The following is a 22,234-nucleotide window of genomic DNA, read 5'->3' as shown; positions in this document are numbered from 1 at the left end:
ATCTTTTATCTGCTGGGAGGCTCAGCACCGATGATTACGTTAAGCGCCCACCTGCATGGATCACTCAACCAAATAAAGCATAAGCGTTGACGCCAATTGAAAGTTAGTTTTTGTGAAACTTCTAAAGGCGATTATTATGTACCGGATGCCTACTACTGCAAATCATGTTCTGCCCCCCCCCCCCTCCCCAAACAGCAAGGGAAACTCTGTGCCCTTCGCCTCTGAAGAATGGCCAGCGAAAAGCTGTGTAAATGGGCCCCTTAATGCCGAACTGCACCTCCCCCGCGGGTCGCGACCCATCACTGCACTATCTCCGGGATCGGCCCACGTATAGGGAGCGCTTAACGCCTGCTTCAGCTCTACCGCGCGCCATCCCGGTATTGCACTATATCCGGGATCGGCCCACGTATGTAAAATGGTCTGTATACGCGCAGACGCGATCCTGGAGATCATTACCCATATACAGCTTTGCTGTAAAAAACTATAGTCGGGAATTACCAGCCTGTAATAAAAAACGAATACACCATCTGGTAGTTCTTCAAGGCACCATCTGAGCTTCCATAAGACGATACCGCGAACGAGCGCATACCGCTGTTTATAAAACAGCGCCTTAGCACAAAAACTGGAACACAGTCCGCATTAAAAATTGACGCGGAAAAATCCGTAAGCTAAGTCACCGTTATAGCCTGCAGATCACAAACAGCATACCGCACAAACCCATCACCTAAACAAAGTTGAATGGTATAACGCTCGATATCACATTCAAAGTTGCCAGTTTTCATAAACCCCTACCCAAACATTATGCCGATTATGCGCTTGCATCCAGCACTATGTCACAGGGCGGACTTTTATTCCGAAAGCAATACTGCTCGAGGTTTCCGCTCTTGGCCGTCGTCCCGGAGAATCCACCATTGACCTTTAGCCTGACCTGTGTGCGACATCATGCCAGCTGTGGAAAAGAGGCACCCCCCCAACTCGGCTCGTCGCAGTCGTACCAGCGAATCCTCCACGGTATGTCGGATGATGTGTATAAGGTGAAGCTGTAACGATGTGCTGCAGCTAAGAAGCCGCGGCGTGTATAAGAAACGGATGAAGTGCGGGAACAACGTTTAGCTAAACGGCGTGCATATTATGCAGCCAGGCGAATGCGTTCAACATCTCTTGATCTGGGTGCATCTACAGGTATCATGCATGCTCTCAATGCTGACTCGACTTTGGCGACACCTGATCGTTCGACAGCAAGCCTTATGGATGCTTTAAATGGCGACGAGACTGCATCTACACGTTCGATGAGCAGTATGGAACTCTACAACCTGAACGGAAGATAGCTTTCGCAATACACTAGGCTTAGCTAAGCTAAGCCTCTGCCAATTTTTTTTCTTCCCAGATCTGACGTAGGTCTCTAGCATGGAAATAAAGACAGGGCATTATACATAGTGGGGGAATTAATCATTTATTCGCGCAGAGCAGGCGATAAATTCGTCGAAACTAAAATAAATTAAAATAGTTACAGCATGCCCTAAACATCGGTCTTGACAACGTCATGCGTATCTCGTTTCCGCGTAGCCGTGGCTACCCTGCGCAGAGACTGTCGGAGGAATCCCGTCGGGCGTTTCTTCTCAGGGCCCTTGAGTGGAGCCTGTGATACCTCTTCATGATTCTGAGAAGAAAAGCCAATTAGTACGGCATTAATCAGGAAACTGCACGCCTTAGAAGTCGTAACAAAAATTAAAAAACGATTATTTAAAGCGACCGAACCAGCGACGGCGCGGCTTGCCTATGAAGCTGGAGGCTACGAACGCGCCAAAGGCATGATTACTGGGGCCATTCGCACCATTGTGTCGTTTGGCAGGCAGTTAAGGCGAAAGCCTTTCTAGGCTCATGGTGAAGCTTATGTCATCACGCGATATGAAGCCAGATTAAAGAATGAAAAATGATTGATAGGGACAGTGAATGATAACGTTATAACAGATTGGTAAAGGCTAATGATAGCGTGTGATGACTCATAAGTACTTGTAATGACTCCGATATGACCACTGTCTAATCACGGCTTGTAATGACCAGAATTGATTAGAAATGACTAGAAACGCTTAGTAGTGAGCAGTAATGACTAAAAAGATAAGAAACAAAGCGGAAGAGTTTAATGATAATAGGAGGAAGAGTCTGCTTTCGCTGTTCACCTCTTACGAGAGATGTTAAGAGACCCTGTAATTTTTCACCTGCATCCCTATGATGGTGGGCACTCATCACTCGCGATCAATTTAGTTGACGAGTGACCACCGAATGACTTCGAAGACGGGAAAGGAGGTTTCGTTGGCGTGTTAAAAGACCTGCAGTGTAGGCGTGATGTCGCTGCTCACGCCGCACGTCTCAAAATATTTGCCTCGGTGACTGCAGATACTGGTACATGAGACACCGAATGTTCTTACTCTCTTTGCGCGTTGGGTTTCTACCATGCATAATAGAAAGAAGCTGTTCATTTTATAGCTTAAATAAGAAAGATCGAAAGGCAGCAGAGTGAACACGGAGGCGGAAAAAAGCCTGCAACTACAAAACGCTTTCACAAATTCTACCCAGCCGCCTACAACGTACGAGACATTACAATAAACCATCTATAATACAGAGTGTTTCAGTGAACGCTTTTAAAAAGTTTGAGGTTCCCTGTGGCAGATAGCTGAATTCTAGTTTTTGAGCCGGTCTGCTCAAAGCGACGGACACGAATTGAAAGAAATTGAAATGCAAAAGTATAATTAAAAAGAATTCACTAATTAAAAATTGTGGGGTTTTACGTGCCGAAAAACACTTTCTGATGATCAGGCACGCCGCAGTGGAGGACTCCGGAAATTTCTACCACCTGGGGTACTTTAACGTGCGCCTAAATGCAAGTACCACAGGTGTTTTCACATTTCGCCCCCATCGAAATGCGGCCGCCGTGGCCGGGATTCGATGCCGCGACCTCCTGCTCAGCAGCCCAACACCATAGCCACTGAGCAGCCACGGCGGGTAATTCACTAATTAACTTAGCTAATTATGCTATGACCCATATTGCACTTTAAAAATTCTAGCAGTGGACTGCGCAAGGCGGATCCATTTGGAGCGAATTCTGAGGACGACACCAGTCTCGAGATATAAATTCCCGAACTTTGCGGAGAAATGCATTGGCGTTCCAGTTACTTGTGTGCTTCAGTGCATGAAACGACGTTTCTTTAACAAATTACCTGGAACGTCAATGCATTTATGCGCAAAGTTCGGGAATTTATATCTCGAAACTGGTGTCACCTTCAAAATTCGCTCCATGTGGATACGCCTTGCGAACTCCACGGCTAGAATTTGTGAACTGCAATATGGGCCATAACGTAACTAGTTAAGAACTTAGTGAATTTTCATTAATTAGTCGATTTTGGGACTCAATTTCCTGTGCAAGTATTGTCCGCCGCTTCGAGTAAATGAGCTCATGAACTATAAATGCGATATTTGCGATAGGCAACTTTTAAAGATTCTTTAGTGTTTGCTGAAACACCCTCTACAAAAGTGATTACACTAAGCCGTCCATAATATACGTACAAGTAATCACATTAGAATAACAACTTCGCATACTAAATGCAAATGAAGGCATGTTGCACATCAAAATTGGCAAGGCACCTTCGCAATGCTTATACGACACCCTGCATTACACAGAATGAAGCAGCCAATGAAGCAGCAACATCCTTAAGTTGCACTGGCATGCACACTATACATGCGCTGGTTGACGGTTTTCTTGCCAGGGGTGGTGTGCTTTGTTATTGCACCCACCATGTCCTCATCACGCATATGAATTATAAACGCAAGATTGACGTCCCCCACAAATAGGAGAAGTCCCCAACCTCTGATTAGCGGCAACTTCCGCATCCTACTGGAATTACCTTAGGCAGAATTGCTCAACTCTTATCATTACATCCCAGCGCGTCAAAAGCAGATGGAGTTAAAGACTTCTACATCTGGAGTGCCTTAAATCGACGACACTACTATGGTGGGTAATCGGAGAAATCCATTAATGCCGTGCCCTTTAAGGCGACAACTGCACGGTTCGAAAGTATTAATTCTTGCAGAGCTCGGGAGGTTTAGAGGCAGAATGCTTGTATTGTCTGATCTCACTTATACGAGAAGGAAAGGCAGTTGACGTCTCATCCGGTCGCAGTGCCACAAACACAGTTCGGCGCTTAGAAGGTGTATAGAATTGTCCGCTGTGAAGTGAATGAAATGTTATTTAAGTACCGATGAGGCTATTCAACTCAGAAATGACGGTTCTGTAAATACACAATGCGTACGAAAAGGGGGCTGTCAACAGAGAGGCAAGTGCCCCACATAAGATGCCATAAGTAGGACTGCACGATCAGCTTTTTATTTATCCGCACTTTTGGGTAGAAAAGAAACCCATGCGTACCTCTGCGACATTCGCCTAACGCGGGCTGCGACCGTTAGCCACGTGCACGCACAAACACCCTCAAAAAGACACCATGTTCAGATAGGCGCATTTGCTCATAGCGGCACAGGGAACCAGAGTAAAATGCGCGTAGCAAGTGGAACGCTCGTTCGTTACCAATGAATTCCTGTTGGTTCACAAGGTCACTCGGAACAGTTCAACCAGCAATAACCAACACTGACGAAATCGCCTGCCAGTGCAAATGAGAGCTACGAAACACTGCAATTTCGACAATGTGCATGAAGCCATGAAGCACACTAGTGCGCGTTTTCGGCGTTCTCGTGGATACCTTACACCACATAAAGCAATGGGGTACGATAAATTACGAGAGATAGAATCTATAGAAAGTCCGAGATGTTAACCAGAGGGATTTGTGGTTGGCTACGTGGCACGGTAGGAAAGGGTAGCAGGGACAGAAATAGGGAAAAAATGCGAGATCGACAGCGCTCAACCATACCACCGAACAAGGGCTGGAGGAGTTGGCGACACCCGCGAGGAAGGAGGCAAACTCGCCACTGCTGTCGTCTTTCGAAGGGTCCTTGCGTGTCTGATGAAAAACCTTCCCCAGGAGTCGCTGCCAGCCTTGCTTTTTCTTGAAACGTGTTGCCGAAACAACATGACCCCGGTGCGGTGAACCAGAGTCCCACTGCTCGGAAAGTGTGAAGCGCTCGTTCGGCTCGCATTTGTGCTGGTGCGGGGGCTGCGACGAGTTCTGCCAAGAAAAAGTTGCCGTTAGCTGAAGACACGAAATATTGGGAGGAATCGCACAGGAAAGTAAAAAGTAGAGGGGCTCGCCGTGTCACTAAATGACACAGCTAACTTAATTATGGCTCTAGTGCACGTTGCAGCGTCATAGCATCATTGTGAGCACATTTCGTTAACCTTGTAAGTCCCAGAAAAGTGAGTAGAAGTAATAGTAAAGAATGACTTGTCATCTGGAATAGGTATGAAAGAGCACGGGGTAAGACCGACTCGCCGTGTGTGCGCATGGGCATTTTTGTAACTAGCATGTGTATACTATCCGAAATATAATGAAAGGAGCGGCACTAACTAAAGCAAGGTAAAGACCAATAAACGCTGGTATTCTGGAACATATTAGGAAGCGTTTGCAGCATCGCTCACGACGATGTGAAAGAGATTCAAAATTTTAGAGCGCAGCTCTTAGGCGCCCGTTCCTGCGGCGAGCGTCGGCGTTGTACCTCCTGACCGAGCGAACGAGCACAGCGCGAGATGGAAGACGGAATATGAAAAGAGCGCGAGGAGGAAAGCGCAGGAGGAGGGTGCAGCGGAAGTATGAAACGGAAAGGATGGCGAACGCATGAGAAGAAAATCTGTAGTGGAGCGCATGGCGGGCTATGCGGCGACGATGACTACAAGATGGCGCCAGAGCAGCACGCGTCTGCATGGATCCGTACACAGGAATGCAGAGGCGAGCATGGAGGTGGATAAGGCACGCAATGCTAAGAGGAAATTAAAGGAAGATATAGACTGCACAACCCGCGCACAGCCTCGAACAAAGAGTCGAAGCAGTAGAACAAACAATGACAAGTCTAGCGAAAAGCTTAGAAGAAACATTCAACACAATACAGTGTGTAATGCAAGCAACACTCAAAGCCTCTTCCCCCCCCCCCCCCTCATGACTTGCTTAAAACCGAAGTCAGCACGCCATCCACCTGAGGCAGCAACATAGACTCCGCAATCCTCGCTCCTACCACTGAACATGGCTACGAGTCACGCAGAAAGACTTCACGACGGGCACAGCATCCCCACAGATGCGCCCGACGCCAGGGCCATGGTATTCCGCAGGGGAATGGCGGAACAAGGCCGGATATTACTGGTGCAACTGCAGGTAGTTTGCCAAAAAGAGGGAAGCGCTGCAGTTAGCAATGGCAGACCTCGACCCCAAGGTAAATGTTATCGCGCTACAGGAAACAGAATCCGCAATCGAAATAATGGGATATTCCTACTTTAATGAGCTCTCGACAAACAAGAAACCGACTGCCAGAACAGCCATTTCTGTGCATCGAAACATCACCGCAATGCAAATCGCAAATCTGCACTACACCTTTGTGCAGGTAATGCCCAAAAACAGGAAGCATAAATGGCTCTGTATACTAAACATAAACAGCCCGCCAAAGTGCAATACTATCACCTTCCCCACAATCATGAGAAAAGTGAGGAAAGAGGCGGCACAAGCCCAGCCCGTCGTCTTGGGAGACTAATGCAAGCCATACCATGTGGGGCTACCCGCGAAATACTAAGAAGGGAATGTCGATAGCAAATGGGGCTAACAACCGCGACTTGACCCTGCTCACAGGTCCCACGCAGCCGACATGTATTGAGAACAGCGTGCCACAAAGCAGCATTCCCGATCTGACCTTCGTCCGGCAAGTGGAGGGAGCGACGTGTTCAATACAGGCCTCAATTTGGACAGTGATCATGATGTCCTGAACATTAGAATATCTGCAGTGGGGTATAATAAAAAGAAGAAAGTGCTCGTCAAACATACCAAGTGGGACCAATTTAGATTCAAGCACAACCGTCAGGCAGCAAGGAAGAAGAAAGACCTAAACGAGTGGACGGCGCAGCTGCTCCAGGATGCGCAAGAAGCCACGATCGAGGCGCCCACCGAGGAAGATGGCCCGACTCTAAGCTGATCAGCCTCTGGGAAAAGCAGCAGACTATGCAGAATGGATGAAGCACCAAACGCAACCGCACACTTAAACTAGCACTGGCCCAGGCTGAGGCGGAAGTACTGGAGTATTCGCGCGAGTTAAATTCGGCTCAATAGATGCAGCTGTGCAACTGGCTGAAAGGCGAGCTCGGCTCGAAGAACCCCTGGTTCTTGTTTAGACATTTGCTCGATCCAGATAGCAGCAACGGCAAAAAGGTCAATCGGCTCCTTCGGGCGCATCCGGCCTCAGAGCAAGAGATCATACAGGAGCTCAACAGCCGCTATTTTAATGCAGAAAGAAAGGAGCTGGCGTACGCAGAGTACACCGGCGAAATGAATGACAGCATAGATGCCGACATAACCGAGGCGAGAGCTGGTCTCGCCGGTTTAAAAACCACCTCGTAGGCGGAGCCGGACGGCATGACAAATAAAATCCTGCGCAACCTCGATGAGCGCACAATTAGGAGCGTAACCGGCCTCTTCAATCGAGTGTGGCGCACCGGGGAACTGCCATAGCCATGGAAAGTGGCTGACGTAGTCTTTATTCCAAAACCTGGAAAAATGCAACTGGAGAATCTCGATCCGCCCTGTCTCACGTCATGCCTGGGCCAAGCACTAGAGCACGTGGTTTTAACACGCCTCGCCGAGCATCTAGAGGAACACCAATTATTCCCACCCACCCTCTTTGGGTTTCGACCAGCTCTGTCCACGCAAGACATGTGGATGCTCAAAAAGGACGTTGTGGATGCCGGAATGCCGGGGGTACTGCGCGCGATCCTAGGGCTCGATGTGCACAAAGCGTTGGATAACTTCAGAAACGAGGCCATACTCAGAAACCTATCGGACATGAATGTTGGGGCACGGGCGCATAAGTAAATTGTAGTTGTAAAGCTAAACTTTTTTAAAGTGAAGCTGCGTTTGTGCCGGCTGATGCCTTGCCGAGAATACAGAAACTTCGAACACTGCAAGTATATATGGATGTTGGCATGTGCAAATGGGCGTGGGAGCATTCTTGGAAAATCCCGCAGAATGTACGCGACACTGGGAAAACAGGTGCCCGAATGCACAAGAACAAGACGCAAGAAGTGAAGTCGGCAACAAAAGCACCGTAGTGCAGAGAAAAGGAGAGGTTAAGCGAACGAAATGAGACCACAGCGCGCATTGAGTAACGAACGGTGAACTGCATAGAAGTAATCGTATTTCAGTAAACATACAATATCTGTTCGCAAATTGATCGATTCGAACAGACTCGCGAATCCTGCATATTTTTCATAATTTCTATAAACAACTTTTTTTCGACCAGGGAGCCTCATTGAGCGTATTTGCAATGTCGAGGGAAGAGCTACATCGATGGGAAATGAAAAAGAAAAGTTGAGGCGCGAGAGGTACTGCTTAATTCAGACACCAAAATCCGCGATAATTGCGTAGTGAAGGAGTCGACTTAAGTTAGCGGCCTCGAGGTGCATACCGTGGTGGGCTCTTAGTTCGGATACATTTGATGCAAAGACTCGCCTCATTGGTGGCTGTCCCACGAGAAGTCGCTGGTAGTGGTTTCCTCTGCGAGTACAGCAACGGTGGGGGCGTGGCAAGGCCAACCCCCGAGAGCTCCAGGTGACAGTGCAAGGAGTCGGACGACAGAGACCGACTGCGGAGTGAATACTTGGCTTCTACTTCGTCCCAGGGCACAGCCTCCTTGGTTACCCAGTAGGGCATTTCGCGCTGTGAAGGTGCAGGAACATTAAAGCGGCCACTCTGCTTGCGACTTTGAGCTACGAGAACAAGCCGACATCGTAGTTGCCACGTATCATCTTAGATACCGAGGGTGTTTTCATAAGATACGTATGAAATTACAAAAAGAAAATAAAACCTATTTTTTCCGTTATATAAAACTTCTATCAGTTTTCTTATATTTCACAATTTATACTCGTACACCCATAGTTCCTGTACATTTCTAGCGCCCCAACCATTACAGAAATGAAGTTCAACAACAGGCAGCAAGTACTTTCTAAATGTTTAGTTTTAGCAGTACTGGAAACGATCACGAAAACTTTTGAAAAAGTCCTTCAGTTCTCGCGATACAATCGATCGCTGGAGCTTAGTTCTTTGGTATAGTGTTGGTAATGGAGAACGCTGAGCTAGTTTGGCAGAGGGTTGTTTACCTCTTTCAGAACCTTTATCCCCCTCGTCTTACAAGATGGGTGGAGCTACAGAAAGGAATCGCTGACATATCAGTCGCTTTTGTAGGCAAATAATTAAAAGCTACCTGAAGGAAGAGCTCATGGCAATCAGCTTGCAGCAACACGCTAATTCCACCATCAAAGTGCAACGAAAAAAAAAAGGCAGCGAAGGGAACGCGTCTGCATCAACAAGGTGTAGAATCGCGAGTACATGACTGAAAGCCAAGGGCACTACGAACACTCAGAAAAAAAAAAAACTTGTGCAACGTGCAAATGCAGCAGGTAGTCGAGTGCTATACAATGAAAGGGCGAGTGTTCGGCCCTAATGTGGTATACAAGTATCCAAATGCTGGTTAGACGGACGCGCCAGAAATAAAGAAAATTACGTTGTCTGCAGACATGTGCTTGCAGGGGCACATCACTTAGTTTTGAGAACTCGTCTATTTCCTGCGGTGCTCGCAAAGAGCATCACCGTCGAAAATGTTTGCGAAACAGACTCAAGAATGAAATTTATTCATGAGGAACGGTCATACTTATCATAAAGCGCCCATTTGCGACTACGTGGATGCAAAAAAGAAAGAAAAATCGAAAATGGTGTTACATTCGGCGAGAACTTTCCATAGCAGCTGTTCAAACTGATACTCGAAGTAGCTCATGCAAGGCGCATAGAGCCACTATCGACCACCTTGATATCAAATAGAATGCGCGAAAAGGTGTACTAAATCATTTTCACAAACGTACTGCTTGCATGGGCCAGCGTTAACATACCTGGCAGACATTTTGTCCTTTCAATGAGACTTCACGGATAAATGTGTACCATCCGTAAAGCACTCGGAATTGAACCAGGCTGAAGGTGGAACTGCAACCATTGCACATAGTGGTCTACGCTATAGATGGCGATGACCAGCTATTATAAATGTGGTTGGGAATGTAAATACAAATGGTGATGGATGCTCGAGTACACGCTGCTGATGCGCACGTACCTTCATCTGCTGCACATATTCCCAGAGATGCAACTTCTCAGGACTTGCAATTGTCTTGCCCCTACGTTCTGCGAGCTTGTCGATGTGGTCGAAGGAAAACTCGAGAAGCTCCTCCATGTCGACCTTCTCGTCTGCAGACAAGCAATAAACACAGTTGGAGTACGATGAATGCAAGACTTTAATGAAGGTCCTGTTTTTGTTATTTTATTTACATATACCTTATATGCCTGAGAGCCACTGTGAAACGGGGGCCAAATACAAAAGTCTATACAAAGTATGTTAGCCATCGAAGAATATGACGGCAAGTACAGCAAACCCTGTCCAGAACGCTATAGAGTAAAGAAGGGGCAATATGACAACGGCTGCCTTGTTACAGGTATAATCAGGCGATTTATGATAGTACCCGAATTAAGATTGTACCAGCGTGTCCAACCCGTGTCCCATTCATTAGGGGCGCGTTAAAGATCCCCTTGTAGTCAAAATTCGGGAGTCTCCTACTACGGCGTGCCTCAATCAAAACGTGCTTTCGGCACGTAAATTTAGAACAGAATTGTACCAGCGTATACCGGGCGTCCCAGCTAACTTGGACCAAGCTTTTTAAATAAACGAACAGCGCCAGAGAAGTTGTACCAACTGCATAATAGCGGTAGCTGCGTGTACTTAGCAGTATTTTTTTTTCATCACTAAATATTGTTTTTATTTGGCCAACTTTAATTATTGCTTGAATCTCTAACATCTCAATTATAACGTTGTAGATCGCCTCAAATAACCTCGGATACAAGCATTGCTTTCGTACTAAATTTGCCTGGTTGTCCTTGCCGATAAAAAACGAAATTGCGCGAAATACGAAAAAAAATTGGGCTCCAATCCACGCCGTGAAAGTGGTTGGCCAGGGAAGCTGTGGCACCACCTGATTCGATAGACCAATGCGACAGCCTTGAACTGGGTCCTGACGAGCCTGAGCAGGACGCCGTTGTGCATATTGATGTTGCTGGTCCTTTCGTCGCTCATGGTACTCGCGCTGCTCTTCAGGCGTCGTAACTATGCGTGGCTTTTCCATAGCGCTATATCACAACACAAATGAAATTATTTGCTCGGTGGGCTCTTTCACATATGAAAGTGTAGTGACGTCGCTTCCTGCTTCGTATGCTACAGTTACCTCTTGCCGGCAACGGCAGCTTATGCACCCGTAATCATTACGGGGAAAAGCTTGCGGCGAACGGTATGCGCGAAGGCGAGTTTTCTGGATAATTTTTTTTTGAATGCGACAGCATATGTCCCATGAAGCAGAAAATGCGGCGAGCGCCCGGCGTTAACATCCGATGATCCCGAAACCCACTTGACCAAGTGATGACGTAACGTTCTCAGAGCTGGACCTGCTGCGGTTCGCACTGCGAAATCCCACGGTGAAATAGAGGGAAGTGAATTATAGTTAGAACAAGTGAGAGTATGGCGACTTAGGTGGAGTAAAGCGAACGAAGGTGAAGTAAAGTGGTCTGAAGGCGCTAAAACTCGTAGCAAAGTTGAGTAAAGAAGAGTTTTGAACACGTGATATGGTTACGTCCATGATGCGTGACGTCATACAATTAATTAGAGAGGTCATTCATTGAATTATTCAATTTACCCTAAGGTTCGGAGGAGCATTAGGTAGGGGGGGGAGGAAATGACAATAATTAAGGCAAAAAGGGAAACAAATCAATTTATACATTGCGATCTGTCACGATGCTTTCGCGTTCAAATCATGCAAGAATATTTAAGTGACTAGCTTCTAAAAGCGGAGCTGTTTAAGCTCGAGTTCCAACCGTGCCCGGCGACCGCTCAAAACTCGGCGCAGCTATGCAAAGGGAAAAGAAGAGAGTCTAGGCGAGACAGAAAGGCATCAGCTAGGAGCGCTCGACGAGACTAATTTGAGGGACCACCAGCCGTTTGTGCGCAGGCGCAAGCAAGAGCGGGCGTGAGAAAATCTCAGGGCTTTTGCTCCTTGAATATACGAGCCTGCCTTGAATATATGAGACTGAATTTTTTCTTTCTTCCCCCTCAGGCCGGCGCCGCCACTGGCGCGGAGAACACTGCGCGCGCCTCCCGCTGTGATTGGTCGAGTTTTTGGAGACGAAGAAATCCCGGGAACCAAGCTCCGCTGTAAAAAAAAAAAAAAAATCACGCGATGGGGCGCTTGCGCAACTGCCATTTGCTGCGCTCAAGTGTGTAATGGGTGAATAAGGACGGCCACAGCCAGACTGCGGTCACGGGGAATGGACAAGGTTGACAGGGCTACGCTGGTTGTGGGCCTCGGGCTCTTGTCGCCTAAAGAGGAAACGCATGCCACTGGCCAAGCGCTGACGATGCGATAAAGCGTCCAAGACTGCGAAAGAGAAGGAAATGGCTTTTTATTCTCGCGCGACGAAGGAAGAGCGGGGCTCGTGATAACTATGGAAGGCGACTACTGCTACAGTGATATGCGCCTTGGGTAAAAATGACCTGATAAGTTACGTCGGGTGAACTCATCCAAACGCGAGAGCGTAAGTTTGCGCAGTCGAACTGCGGTCGTGCTTGTTCCTCATTTGCACGCAGCACAACAGCAGTTGCGCAAGCACCACATCACGTGGTGTTGATATATTTAGGAGGTTTGGCGAAAACCAGGGAACTTTCAGCACGAACAAGATACTTCAATCCCAGGTTATGTAAGACGCTCTGCAAATTTATAATTGGCCAGATCAAGACAACAAAGAATTAGTGATAAAACAATGGTTGTAAAGTACACACGACTACCGCTAATATGCACTTGGTACGATATCCCAGAGTTCCCTTTTTATTTATTTTTTTAATCAGTCTAATTTAGCTGGGACACTCGGATACACCTTGTGCTGAAGCTTTGCGCAGTTGACAGTCGCACCAGAACAGAGTCTGGCGAACGGGTGGGGGGAGGGGGGCAAAATGGAAAGGATGCGTAATTAGACGTCTGTAACACCTCCGATCGCATTTCACAAGGCGACAGGGGCAGATACGAAAAAGTCCAAGTACCCGGACATCGCATGAGTCGGCATGCCGGCGATAGCGATGCAGAAGCGCTAACTCAGGGGGTAATGACCGAAAGGGTCGCAGCGTCATCTAGCCGGCGCAAGGTGCACGATGCCACATGGTGCGGTTTGAAATTAGGGATTCTCTGTTAGCGCGGTCGGCTGCTAATGTTCCTGCCAGAGCCATGCACGGCATCAAGCTTGGCATAAACGTGGCAGCTTCGTATGAACCGCTATCAGCGTTCTCCTTCCCGAAGTACCTTCTCCGAACTTGGAAAGGCAAGAGGCACATGGCAGGTTCCACGGTGCGTGTGTATACGGAACGAGTCGAACGCACCCATTGACGCTTGGCATTTCATGCAAATGTGTAGCACCAGTTTCGCCATTGCGGAGTGCAGGGCGCAGTTGCGCTTAAAATGACCATGAAATTTAACACGCACGCAGCAACTGCACGCTCAAACCACGAGCCGCTCAGTCCTAAGGCGGACAGTAGAAGGTCTTCGTTGACGCTGAAGCCATATACGCCAGCCATACGGGTGTCAAGCCCTATATCTTGTACGTCGATCACAAAGTTTTGCCATATTGAACAAAACTCATCGTTGTGACAGGACATACGCAAATATCTACGGGATCCCAAATACGTATTTCTCCTGGTCTTGTTCAAACGAAAATTATCAAGGTGCACAATAAAGTTAAATGGAATTACACTTGAAAGACAAAAGAAAAGGCATCGTGAGCGCCAGGAAGGACAGTGCTAAATAGACGTGACGTACTTCCTCCTCACCCTTTCCTCGTTTCTTTAGCCGCGAGACACTTTAGGTATCCATCGACAGGAGACGGTTGCCATGCCCGTGGATTATACCCTTCTACGCGTTGTGAAATGAAACCACGTGCAGGGCAGTAGATGCAAGATAATTGCAAATGCGAGCCCAATAAAGCTTACTCGGCGCCTTAAACCTTAACCATCGCAAGATAAGGACAACTGAGCGAATTGGTGTACGCCGGATGTCATGTCAACGCTTCATAATGGTGAGATTGGCGATAATAATGTCACTTTGTAGAGACTGAATCGCGAAAGTAACTATTGGGCGAACGTGTTCCCATCAAAGAACAAGCAAAAGTGAAGCACGACGATAGCGGCGAGGACAGTTGGCGATCGTCGAAAATGTGATCTGGGGGGGGGGGGGGGGGGGTGTCGAGCGCGTCGGTGTTTACACATGACACGTCGAACGTTCCAACAAAATCGCTGGTGACAACGTACCTACTAGAAAGCATACTACACAGTTCGTGCCCCGCATACAATCTGATTACTCAAAGTATGGCTAGAACATAAAACTAACGATAACATGCAAGTAAGTTCAAAAAATGAAATTGTGGGATTTTATGTCCCAAAACCACTTTCTGATTATGAGGCACGCCGTAGTGGAGGACTCCGGAAATTTTGACCACCTGGGGTTCTTTAACGTGCACCTAAATCTAAGCACACGGGTGTTTTCGCCGCCATCGAAATCCGGCCGCCGTGGCCGGGATTCGATCCCGCGACCTCGTGCTCAGCAGCCCAACACCATAGCCACTGAGCAACCACGGCGGGTTGCCGACAGAAAGTCAGTCACTGTCACAACTGTCCCTCTCGGTTTGATGTATCTGAGAACGACCGGGCATCCGGTCTGGTGTCTTCACTATCAGGGCCGAACTGCCATTTTTTTGTACACCCTGATGAAGATCGGTCCAGCGATCGAAACTGTTGAAATTAAATACTTCTTCTGTTTACCTTGTAGCACCGCTCAAGTTCTTTACGTTTGAAAGGTAGACTGAAGAATACCTCTTTACCTACTATATATATATATATATATATATATATATATATATATATATATATATATATATATATATATATATAGAAATGAGATCTTAGATAAGAAAGGCAGGGAGTAAAATGTAGTGGGGGTAGTCACGTGCTTCCAACCTTTCTAACTTATCCCAAAGCTATATATATCGTATCACCCAGCCTTACAGGTATCAACTTTCAGAGGTGACAAAAACTGACTGGAAAAGCAAGATTTGGAGAGTTAGAATGAAGTCTGGACCAACATTACATTCCGCCCGAGGCGGAAGCCTCAAAGATTTTCTTTTGTAATATATGTACATCGCTGACTGGCAGCCTCCGCTAAAGATATGTTCGCTGTCGCAATTAATAGGCATTTGTTTTTAGGACCCGCGCTAGCATACGAGTTGCTTCTTGAGTATACAGGCCTTCGGCCAGCTTACATGAACGATAACTCGTCAGTTTCTGCCACGAACGGAAGCGGTTACGTAAGGCTTTGTGACTTCTTATCGTTAATTTTAGACATCGTCCAAAAGCCGGACACACAGCCGAGGATAATGATTACGCCGCTTGAGGCTGACTTGTAGTGGAGTCGCACGTCGTATACCACTCGCATCCCCCGCAGGCGTGCGGTCATGCGAAAAACTGCAGATGTCGCACACTGGTGCACAGATTTCGGTTTACACTGCATGTACGGGTCCAGTGGAAACCAGCATTTGTGCCCCATTGTGAAACATGCACACTTTTTCGCGCGATCGCACGCGGGCTCTCGAGCGTAAATTGGCCCTTAACCCAGGCACTTGAGGTGTCTTTAGCACAGCACATGGGCTTCGGCTACCGTCGTTGAGATACTAAACTCGACGATGTTCCCACGGCGCGCCACGGCTGCGACTGCGCCTGTCTCTGTGAACTGCATAGCTTTGCAAAGGTTCCAGGTTATTAGCATCTCGCTAAAATAGTTTGCTCCACTCTTCGACATTCGGCAGCCCTAAGAACAGGGATCCAAAATCCGCGTTCATAAAAATAGTTCTTGCGCTGTAACTACTCGCATAGGAGAAGATGCAAGCCAATGGTCAAGTGGTGCGTGTTGTTTCACAGCGAAGCTTTCTTTGCCTCTTTTCCCGACTTTATGGGCGCTGCTGCTGCGGTCTTTCTCGCACACGTCGATGGGTTTCTTTAATCACCACCAGATGGAGCTGGCGGGGCGACCGACTGGTTACTCTTCGAAGCAAGATAAGGATGCCTCAGAACACGCACTTATAAAGCGAGATATTAGAAGGAAGAAGAAGCATGTGCTTCCTGCGGTAAAGCTGGGGAAACGATGGAGCTTGGTTTATTAGAATGCGAAGATATCTGCCGAGCGGTCGATTTAAGCACCACTGGTCTCCTTGAAGTCACTGGGTTCAGCGAGAGCAGGGGGAAAGTAAACATGTCCGCAATTGACATTAGTAAGACGCGATTGCAAGATTGGTGGAAGAAAAGTGGGGAGACTACAAACAACGGAGGCGTACAATAACAAAGTTCACAATAGGGGTTCAGAAACTTTGGTTATGGGAATTCATCGTGAATCTTTTTCTTTTCTTTATTTCCTATTTAATATAGGTAGGGCATTAGGCAATATATTAACAAGAGCGCGGTGGCGCAACCCACCGCCCAGTTCCAAAGGGGACGTTGATAACAGCCATCCATCCACCCAGGCCGGTGCCGCCGCGGTAGTTTTTCGTAGCTTTCGCGTATGGCACGTGCTTGCTTTCCTATGCGACAAAAATGCAGATGCTGGACTGTGGAGGTCGCTTGCTGCGGCGTGATAGTGTGAACATTACAATCGTCCATTGCCTGAACAGCGCTTGGAGCTGGCTTCTGAGCAGCGTGCTGGCCACGTGTGCAGAAGGAGCACGTAAAAACGCGCCAGGAAAATGGCTCCATAATGTGCATTCAGTGTCGAGGACACCCTGGCCCGACAGAAGCGTCGCGCGGAGCAGGAGCCTGTTCGCTACGCAGCGAAACGTCTTGCAGTTTGCGAATGTATGTATAAAATGTGTACATACAATTATAAAATTAATTTATTTACGTACAGCCCCATAATTCAAGTAACGTTTAACATTTCTGCCACGTTAATCAAAGCAAAAAGCATACAAAGCTTAGCTTACCTCGATTCCCACAGTCCGCCAAATTCTTACAGTCAAGCATGCTTATGGCTACGGTAGCGGGCATTTTTTTCTTTTTCTGCGGGTGCAAAAACCATCGGCCGATCCCGGAGAGGGTGCAATAACGAGCCGACCCGCGGCGGAGTTGAAGCAGGATTCAAGAACTCCGCCAACTTGCAAAAATGAACTTAACATCTTGGGTCCAAATAAAACCACTGTGAGATATTAAGCTGATAAGAACAGATACTAAACTTTGACCCGCATCAACCATCTGTACGTTCGCACCGCCCTCTCTTCGTCGTCGTTCCAAGCGCTTGCGTATCTACTTCCCTGTCCTTCCGCTGTGCTGTGGTGGCGGTCCCTTCGAAACGTCCCGTGTGTCTAGTTTCCTCCGGCTTGTTGTAATCGTACCGCTGGTACGAGTTGTTGGGAACTCGGCGCTGACGCCCGTGGTTGCACCCGGGTCGCAAGCCCCAAGGGTAGCGTTGGCCTGGCGGCCTGGGGTACAACTGGAAGCATCCGAAGGTCCCGGCAAAGCATGAGTCGACTGGTAACAACAAAACAACTTGTTTATTCTAACATCGCAAAGAGTTGGCGGTCAGGTTGACCGAAGTAGAGAGACGGGAGTGCACTTTACTCAACAGAAGAAATCGGAGCCCCCTTTTGGCATCCGGGGGCAGCTGCTTTTATACTCTCGCAGTTGAGGGCAAGAAGGAACCCCTCTATAGACGAGCACGTGACTGTGCCGCTCGGGCGCAATGGGATAAGGTGGCGCAGCCGTCGTGCCGGCGCCGTTCGGGCACAATGGGGAGGAGAAGGTGGCTCATACTGTCGTGTCGCCGCCGGTCGGGCACAATGGGGAGGAGAAGGTGGCTCACACGTCGTGTCGGCGCCTGTCAGCCCCCCCTCGCTTCACAGTTGTTGGGAGCTCCTCTCCCCGGCTGCCGCGCTTCGACAAGCGTGGGCACCAATATGCACATACACTCACACACGCACATGAAGACACGTGGCATCGGAACATGCCTGGACGCGCTTGGCGGGGAGGCGTAGCGGCGGCGCCGAACGGGCCAAAATGTCTGCCGCTTTATTGCAGCCGCGCCGGCTAAACCGCGCGTCGTAGGCGAAACGTAACAGACCTCCCCGCCGGGTGAAGGAGATCCCGATGGTCAGGGGACTGCATCCGCTGTCCGGAGGGATGTCGCTCGATGATGCTCATAACCGAAGTCGGGCGTCCCTCGACGTTTCTTGAGCGCAGCGCACAGAGAAGGCCTCGTTCTCTCGTTCAGGTTCGCACAGGACACTGCAAAGTGACTTCGGGAGAGTTCACATTTTTGTTCTCCTTCCCGGCAAGCGTTAGAACTACGCTGAAACTCAACCGCTCAGTCAGCAAGCACGGCACAACCCTCACTAAGCCCTGCCAGGCTCTTTCCCCTTCTATACCACTGCCTAGTTCCTTACAGTAGTCTAGCAGCACTTAGAACGCGTCCACAAATTGGAAAATTGCACTAGAAAGCATGTCATCACTTTGAAACACTAAACAAAAGCAATATGTTAAAAATCCTGCCTCAGGAAGAAAAACATCAGTAACAAACAATTTTGAGGCTGATTCCTACGTTAGGGGCTTCGACGTAAGCCATCGGCGTTACCGTTGAGACCCCCTTTTTGTAGCGCACCTCAAAGGAATATTGTTGCAAAGCGAGGCTCCAGCGCAGGAGGCGGCCATTTTTGGGAGAGATGGTCTGCAGCCATTGGAGAGGGCAGTGATCCGTCTCAATGATAAACCTTGAGCTGGCTAGATAGCATGACAATTTCTGAACGGCCCACACGAGACACGCACACTCTTTCTCGGTGGCGCTATACGCCTGCTTACGACTGGTCAGCTTACGACTAGCATACAGGACGGGGTGTTCTACTTCTCCATTTTCCCGTTGGCACAGTACAACGCCCATGCCTCGCTCACTAGCATCGCACTGAACAACGAACCCTTTTGTATAGTCTGGCGATCGTAGCACAGGCTGGCTTGTTAGGGCACTCTTTAGGGCGCTAAAAGCTCTTTCCTTTGTCTCGTCCCAGACGACTGTTTGCGGCTCTGTCTTTCTTAGAGCATCCGTCAGGGGAGCCGCGATATCAGAGTACCTGGGGATGTACCTCTGATAGTAGCCGGCGACACCTAAGAACGACCGAATATCGGTCTTCGTGCGCGGTTGCGGGAAGTCTCGCACAGCGGCCACCTTTATTTCAGAGGGGCGGCGACGACCTTGACCAATCACGTGACCGAGGTAGACAACCTCGGCCTGTGCTAACTGGCACTTAGGAGCCTTGACTGTCAAGCCCGCTTCGCGCAGGCGGGTTAGCACTGCCCGCAAGTGTGCCATATGCTCAGACCAGGATGCGGAGAATATCGCTACGTCGTCTAGATACGGTAAAGCGAATTCTTGCTGTCCCCGCAACACTTTATCCATAAGGCTTGAAAAACAGTATGGCGCGTTCTTCAAACCAAAACTCAACACTTTAGGACGGAATGTTCCTATTGGTGAAATGAACGCCGCATACCTACTAGCCTCTTCTGTAAGTGGAACCTGCCAATAACCCCTGACAAGATCTAGGGTGGAAATAAACTGAGCGCTACTAACTTTCTCAAGGCGCTCCTCGATGTTAGGGATCGGATAAATTTGATCCTTAGTGATGGAATTAAGCCTGCGGTAGTCGACGCAAGGACGACGTTCCTTGCCCGGTACCTCAACTAACATCAAAGGGGAGGTATAATCACTCTCACCTGCCTCAATAACACCGAGCTGTAGCATTTTCTTTACCTCAGCCTCCATAATATCGTTCTGGCGGGGTGACACCCGATACGCCTTGGATCGTACTGGCTCTGGGGAGGTAAGTTCTATATCATGAGTAAGTACAGAAGTCCTACCAGGCCTCTCAGAGAACAGACCTTGAAACTCTTGTAAGAGCTGGTGTAGTTCGGTTTTCTGCTCAGGCGACAGCGATGCTTTACTGATTAAGTCACCAATGACTTGATCGGTGTCTTGCCTGTTCGTCACTGAGCCTAGTCCCGGAAGCTCGACCGGAAGCTCTTCAGGAACGTTTACCATCATGCACACCACTGCTTCCCTTTGTCTATAAGGTTTGAGCAGATTACAGTGGTAAACTTGCTGTGCTTTCCGCTTTCCTGGCAGACTCACCACGTAGTTAACGTCCGACAGTTTCTGAACAATTCGTGCTGGGCCCTCCCACTGCACGTCTAGTTTGTTGTTTAGCGATGTGCGCAATAACATGACCTCATCGCCCACCTCAAAACGACGGGCCCTGGCTGTCCGATCATAATAAACCTTGGCCCTCTGCTGGGCCTTTGCCATTGCTTCACCTGACAACTCCTGTGCCCTTCTTAAGCGTTCGAGGAGCTTAAGCACGTACTCCACCACGACTGGGTCGTCGCCCCTGCCTTCCCATGATTCTCGAAGCATGCGAAGCGGAGATCGCAGCGAGCGACCGTACACCAGTTCAGCTGGCGAAAACCCCGTAGCCGCATGCGGCGCGGTCCGTAATGCAAACATCACCCCAGGCAGACACAGCTCCCAGTCAGTTTGATGTTCAAAACACAATGCTCTCAACACGCGCTTCATGACGGAGTGGAGCTTCTCAACGGAATTCGACTGTGGGTGGTACACTGAGCTGTGTAACAGCTTTACCCCACACCTTTCGAGAAAAGTTGTCGTCAAAGCGCTAGTAAACACTGTGCCCTGATCTGATTGGATTTCCGCAGTAAAACCAACTCGCCCAAATATGGACAGTAGTGCATTGACTATCTCAACTGAGCGGAGTTCTTTAAGCGGCACTGCTTCAGGGAACTTTGTCGCTGGGCAGATCACAGTCAAAATGTGTCTGTACCCCGTGGCTGTTACCGGCAGAGGTCCCACTGTATCAATAACGAGCCGTCTAAAAGGCTCCGTAATGATAGGTACCAATCTCAACGGCGCCCTCGATTTGTCCCCTGGTTTGCCCACCCGCTGACAGGTGTCACATGACCTTACGAAATGGTCTGCGTCCCGAAAACACCCTGGCCAATAGTACTCTTGCAAGAGACGGTCCTTAGTTTTCTTAACTCCTAGGTGTCCGGACCACGAACCCCCGTGCGACAAGCGCAACAGATCCTGACGATAGCATTGAGGCACGATCAGCTGATCGAACTCCACTCCTCGGCGGTCTAGATACTTCCGGTACAGGACTCCACCTCTTTCCACAAAACGCGCATTTTTCCTGGCGATACCTTCCTTGACATTGCAGCGCACGTTTTCTAGGCTGCCATCCTTTTTTTGCTCGGCTATCAAAGCCGACCGGCTGACTTTTAGCAACCTATTAAGCCCGTCTGACGTAGGCGCGATGAGCAAATCTGCAGATAGCTCTTCTAACTTTCCCGCATCGGGAATTTCCTCTCCAGTATCTGGTGCCTTTAACGTTACAGACTCAAGTTTATTCAGTTCGGGCGTGCTCCGAATATCAGCTTGCTGCGCCTCTGACCCTTTCTCATTGTTCGATAACGTCGGCCCCGCAACTACCGCCTTTGCAGCGAGCTCCCGAACCTTTGATCTGGTTAAGGCCTGAACGCTAGCCTCACCAAACAAAAGCCCCTTCTCGCGCAGGAGGAGATCGGACCTGTTCGAAAATAGGTACGGGTACTGGGGGGGCAGCATAGATGACACTGCCGCCTCCGTCTCAAGCGCTCCGAAAGGTCCTTCAATAAGCACTTTTGCTACCGGCAGACACACGCTATGAGCTTCCACGGCTTGCTTGATCCATGCGCACTCGCCCGTGAACATATGGGGTTCTACGTAAGACGGGTGAACTACATCCATTGTAGCTGCGGAATCGCGAAGCACTCGGCACTCTTTCCCGTTCACGAGGAGGTCTCGCATGTAAGGCTCGAGAAGCTTCATGTTCTC

At 48.7% G+C, this 22,234-nt stretch overlaps 2 protein-coding genes and 1 pseudogene across 3 annotated transcripts in view; all 3 read right to left on the bottom strand.

Annotated features, from left to right (window-relative positions):
- Positions 1 to 22,234, bottom strand: part of LOC142575261 (uncharacterized) — a 118,839-nt gene that overhangs the window by 19,922 nt on the left and 76,683 nt on the right. The gene's annotated exons all lie outside the window — the stretch shown is intronic.
- LOC142570041 (uncharacterized) lies at positions 1,449 to 8,851 on the bottom strand. The gene is made up of 3 exons (XM_075678639.1): positions 8,649 to 8,851; positions 4,920 to 5,174; positions 1,449 to 1,660 (listed from the first exon to the last, which is right to left on the bottom strand). The coding sequence occupies exons 1-3, from the start codon at positions 8,847 to 8,849 to the stop codon at positions 1,520 to 1,522; spliced, it is 597 nt and encodes a 198-aa protein (XP_075534754.1). The 5' UTR covers positions 8,850 to 8,851; the 3' UTR covers positions 1,449 to 1,519.
- Positions 17,377 to 17,556, bottom strand: LOC142567683 (U2 spliceosomal RNA; annotated as a pseudogene).

The sequence above is a fragment of the Dermacentor variabilis genome, chromosome 1 (genome assembly GCF_050947875.1).
Source record: "Dermacentor variabilis isolate Ectoservices chromosome 1, ASM5094787v1, whole genome shotgun sequence".
Lineage (NCBI taxonomy): Eukaryota > Metazoa > Arthropoda > Arachnida > Ixodida > Ixodidae > Dermacentor > Dermacentor variabilis.
Note: the sequence above shows the minus strand (reverse complement) of the source record. Positions and strands in the feature narration are given on the sequence as shown.

What these genes read in the sequence shown, in the direction of transcription:
- LOC142570041 (XM_075678639.1), bottom strand. Translation starts at nt 8,849, where the DNA reads ATGCCCTACTGGGTAACCAAGGAGGCTGTGCCCTGGGACGAAGTAGAA. An exon ending in GTGGGACAGCCACCAATGAG is followed by an intron (nt 5,175 to 8,648) that starts GCGAGTCTTTGC and finishes TTTTCTTGGCAG; the next exon opens with AACTCGTCGCAGCCCCCGCA. An exon ending in CCTCCAGCCCTTGTTCGGTG is followed by an intron (nt 1,661 to 4,919) that starts GTATGGTTGAGC and finishes TTTTCTTCTCAG; the next exon opens with AATCATGAAGAGGTATCACA.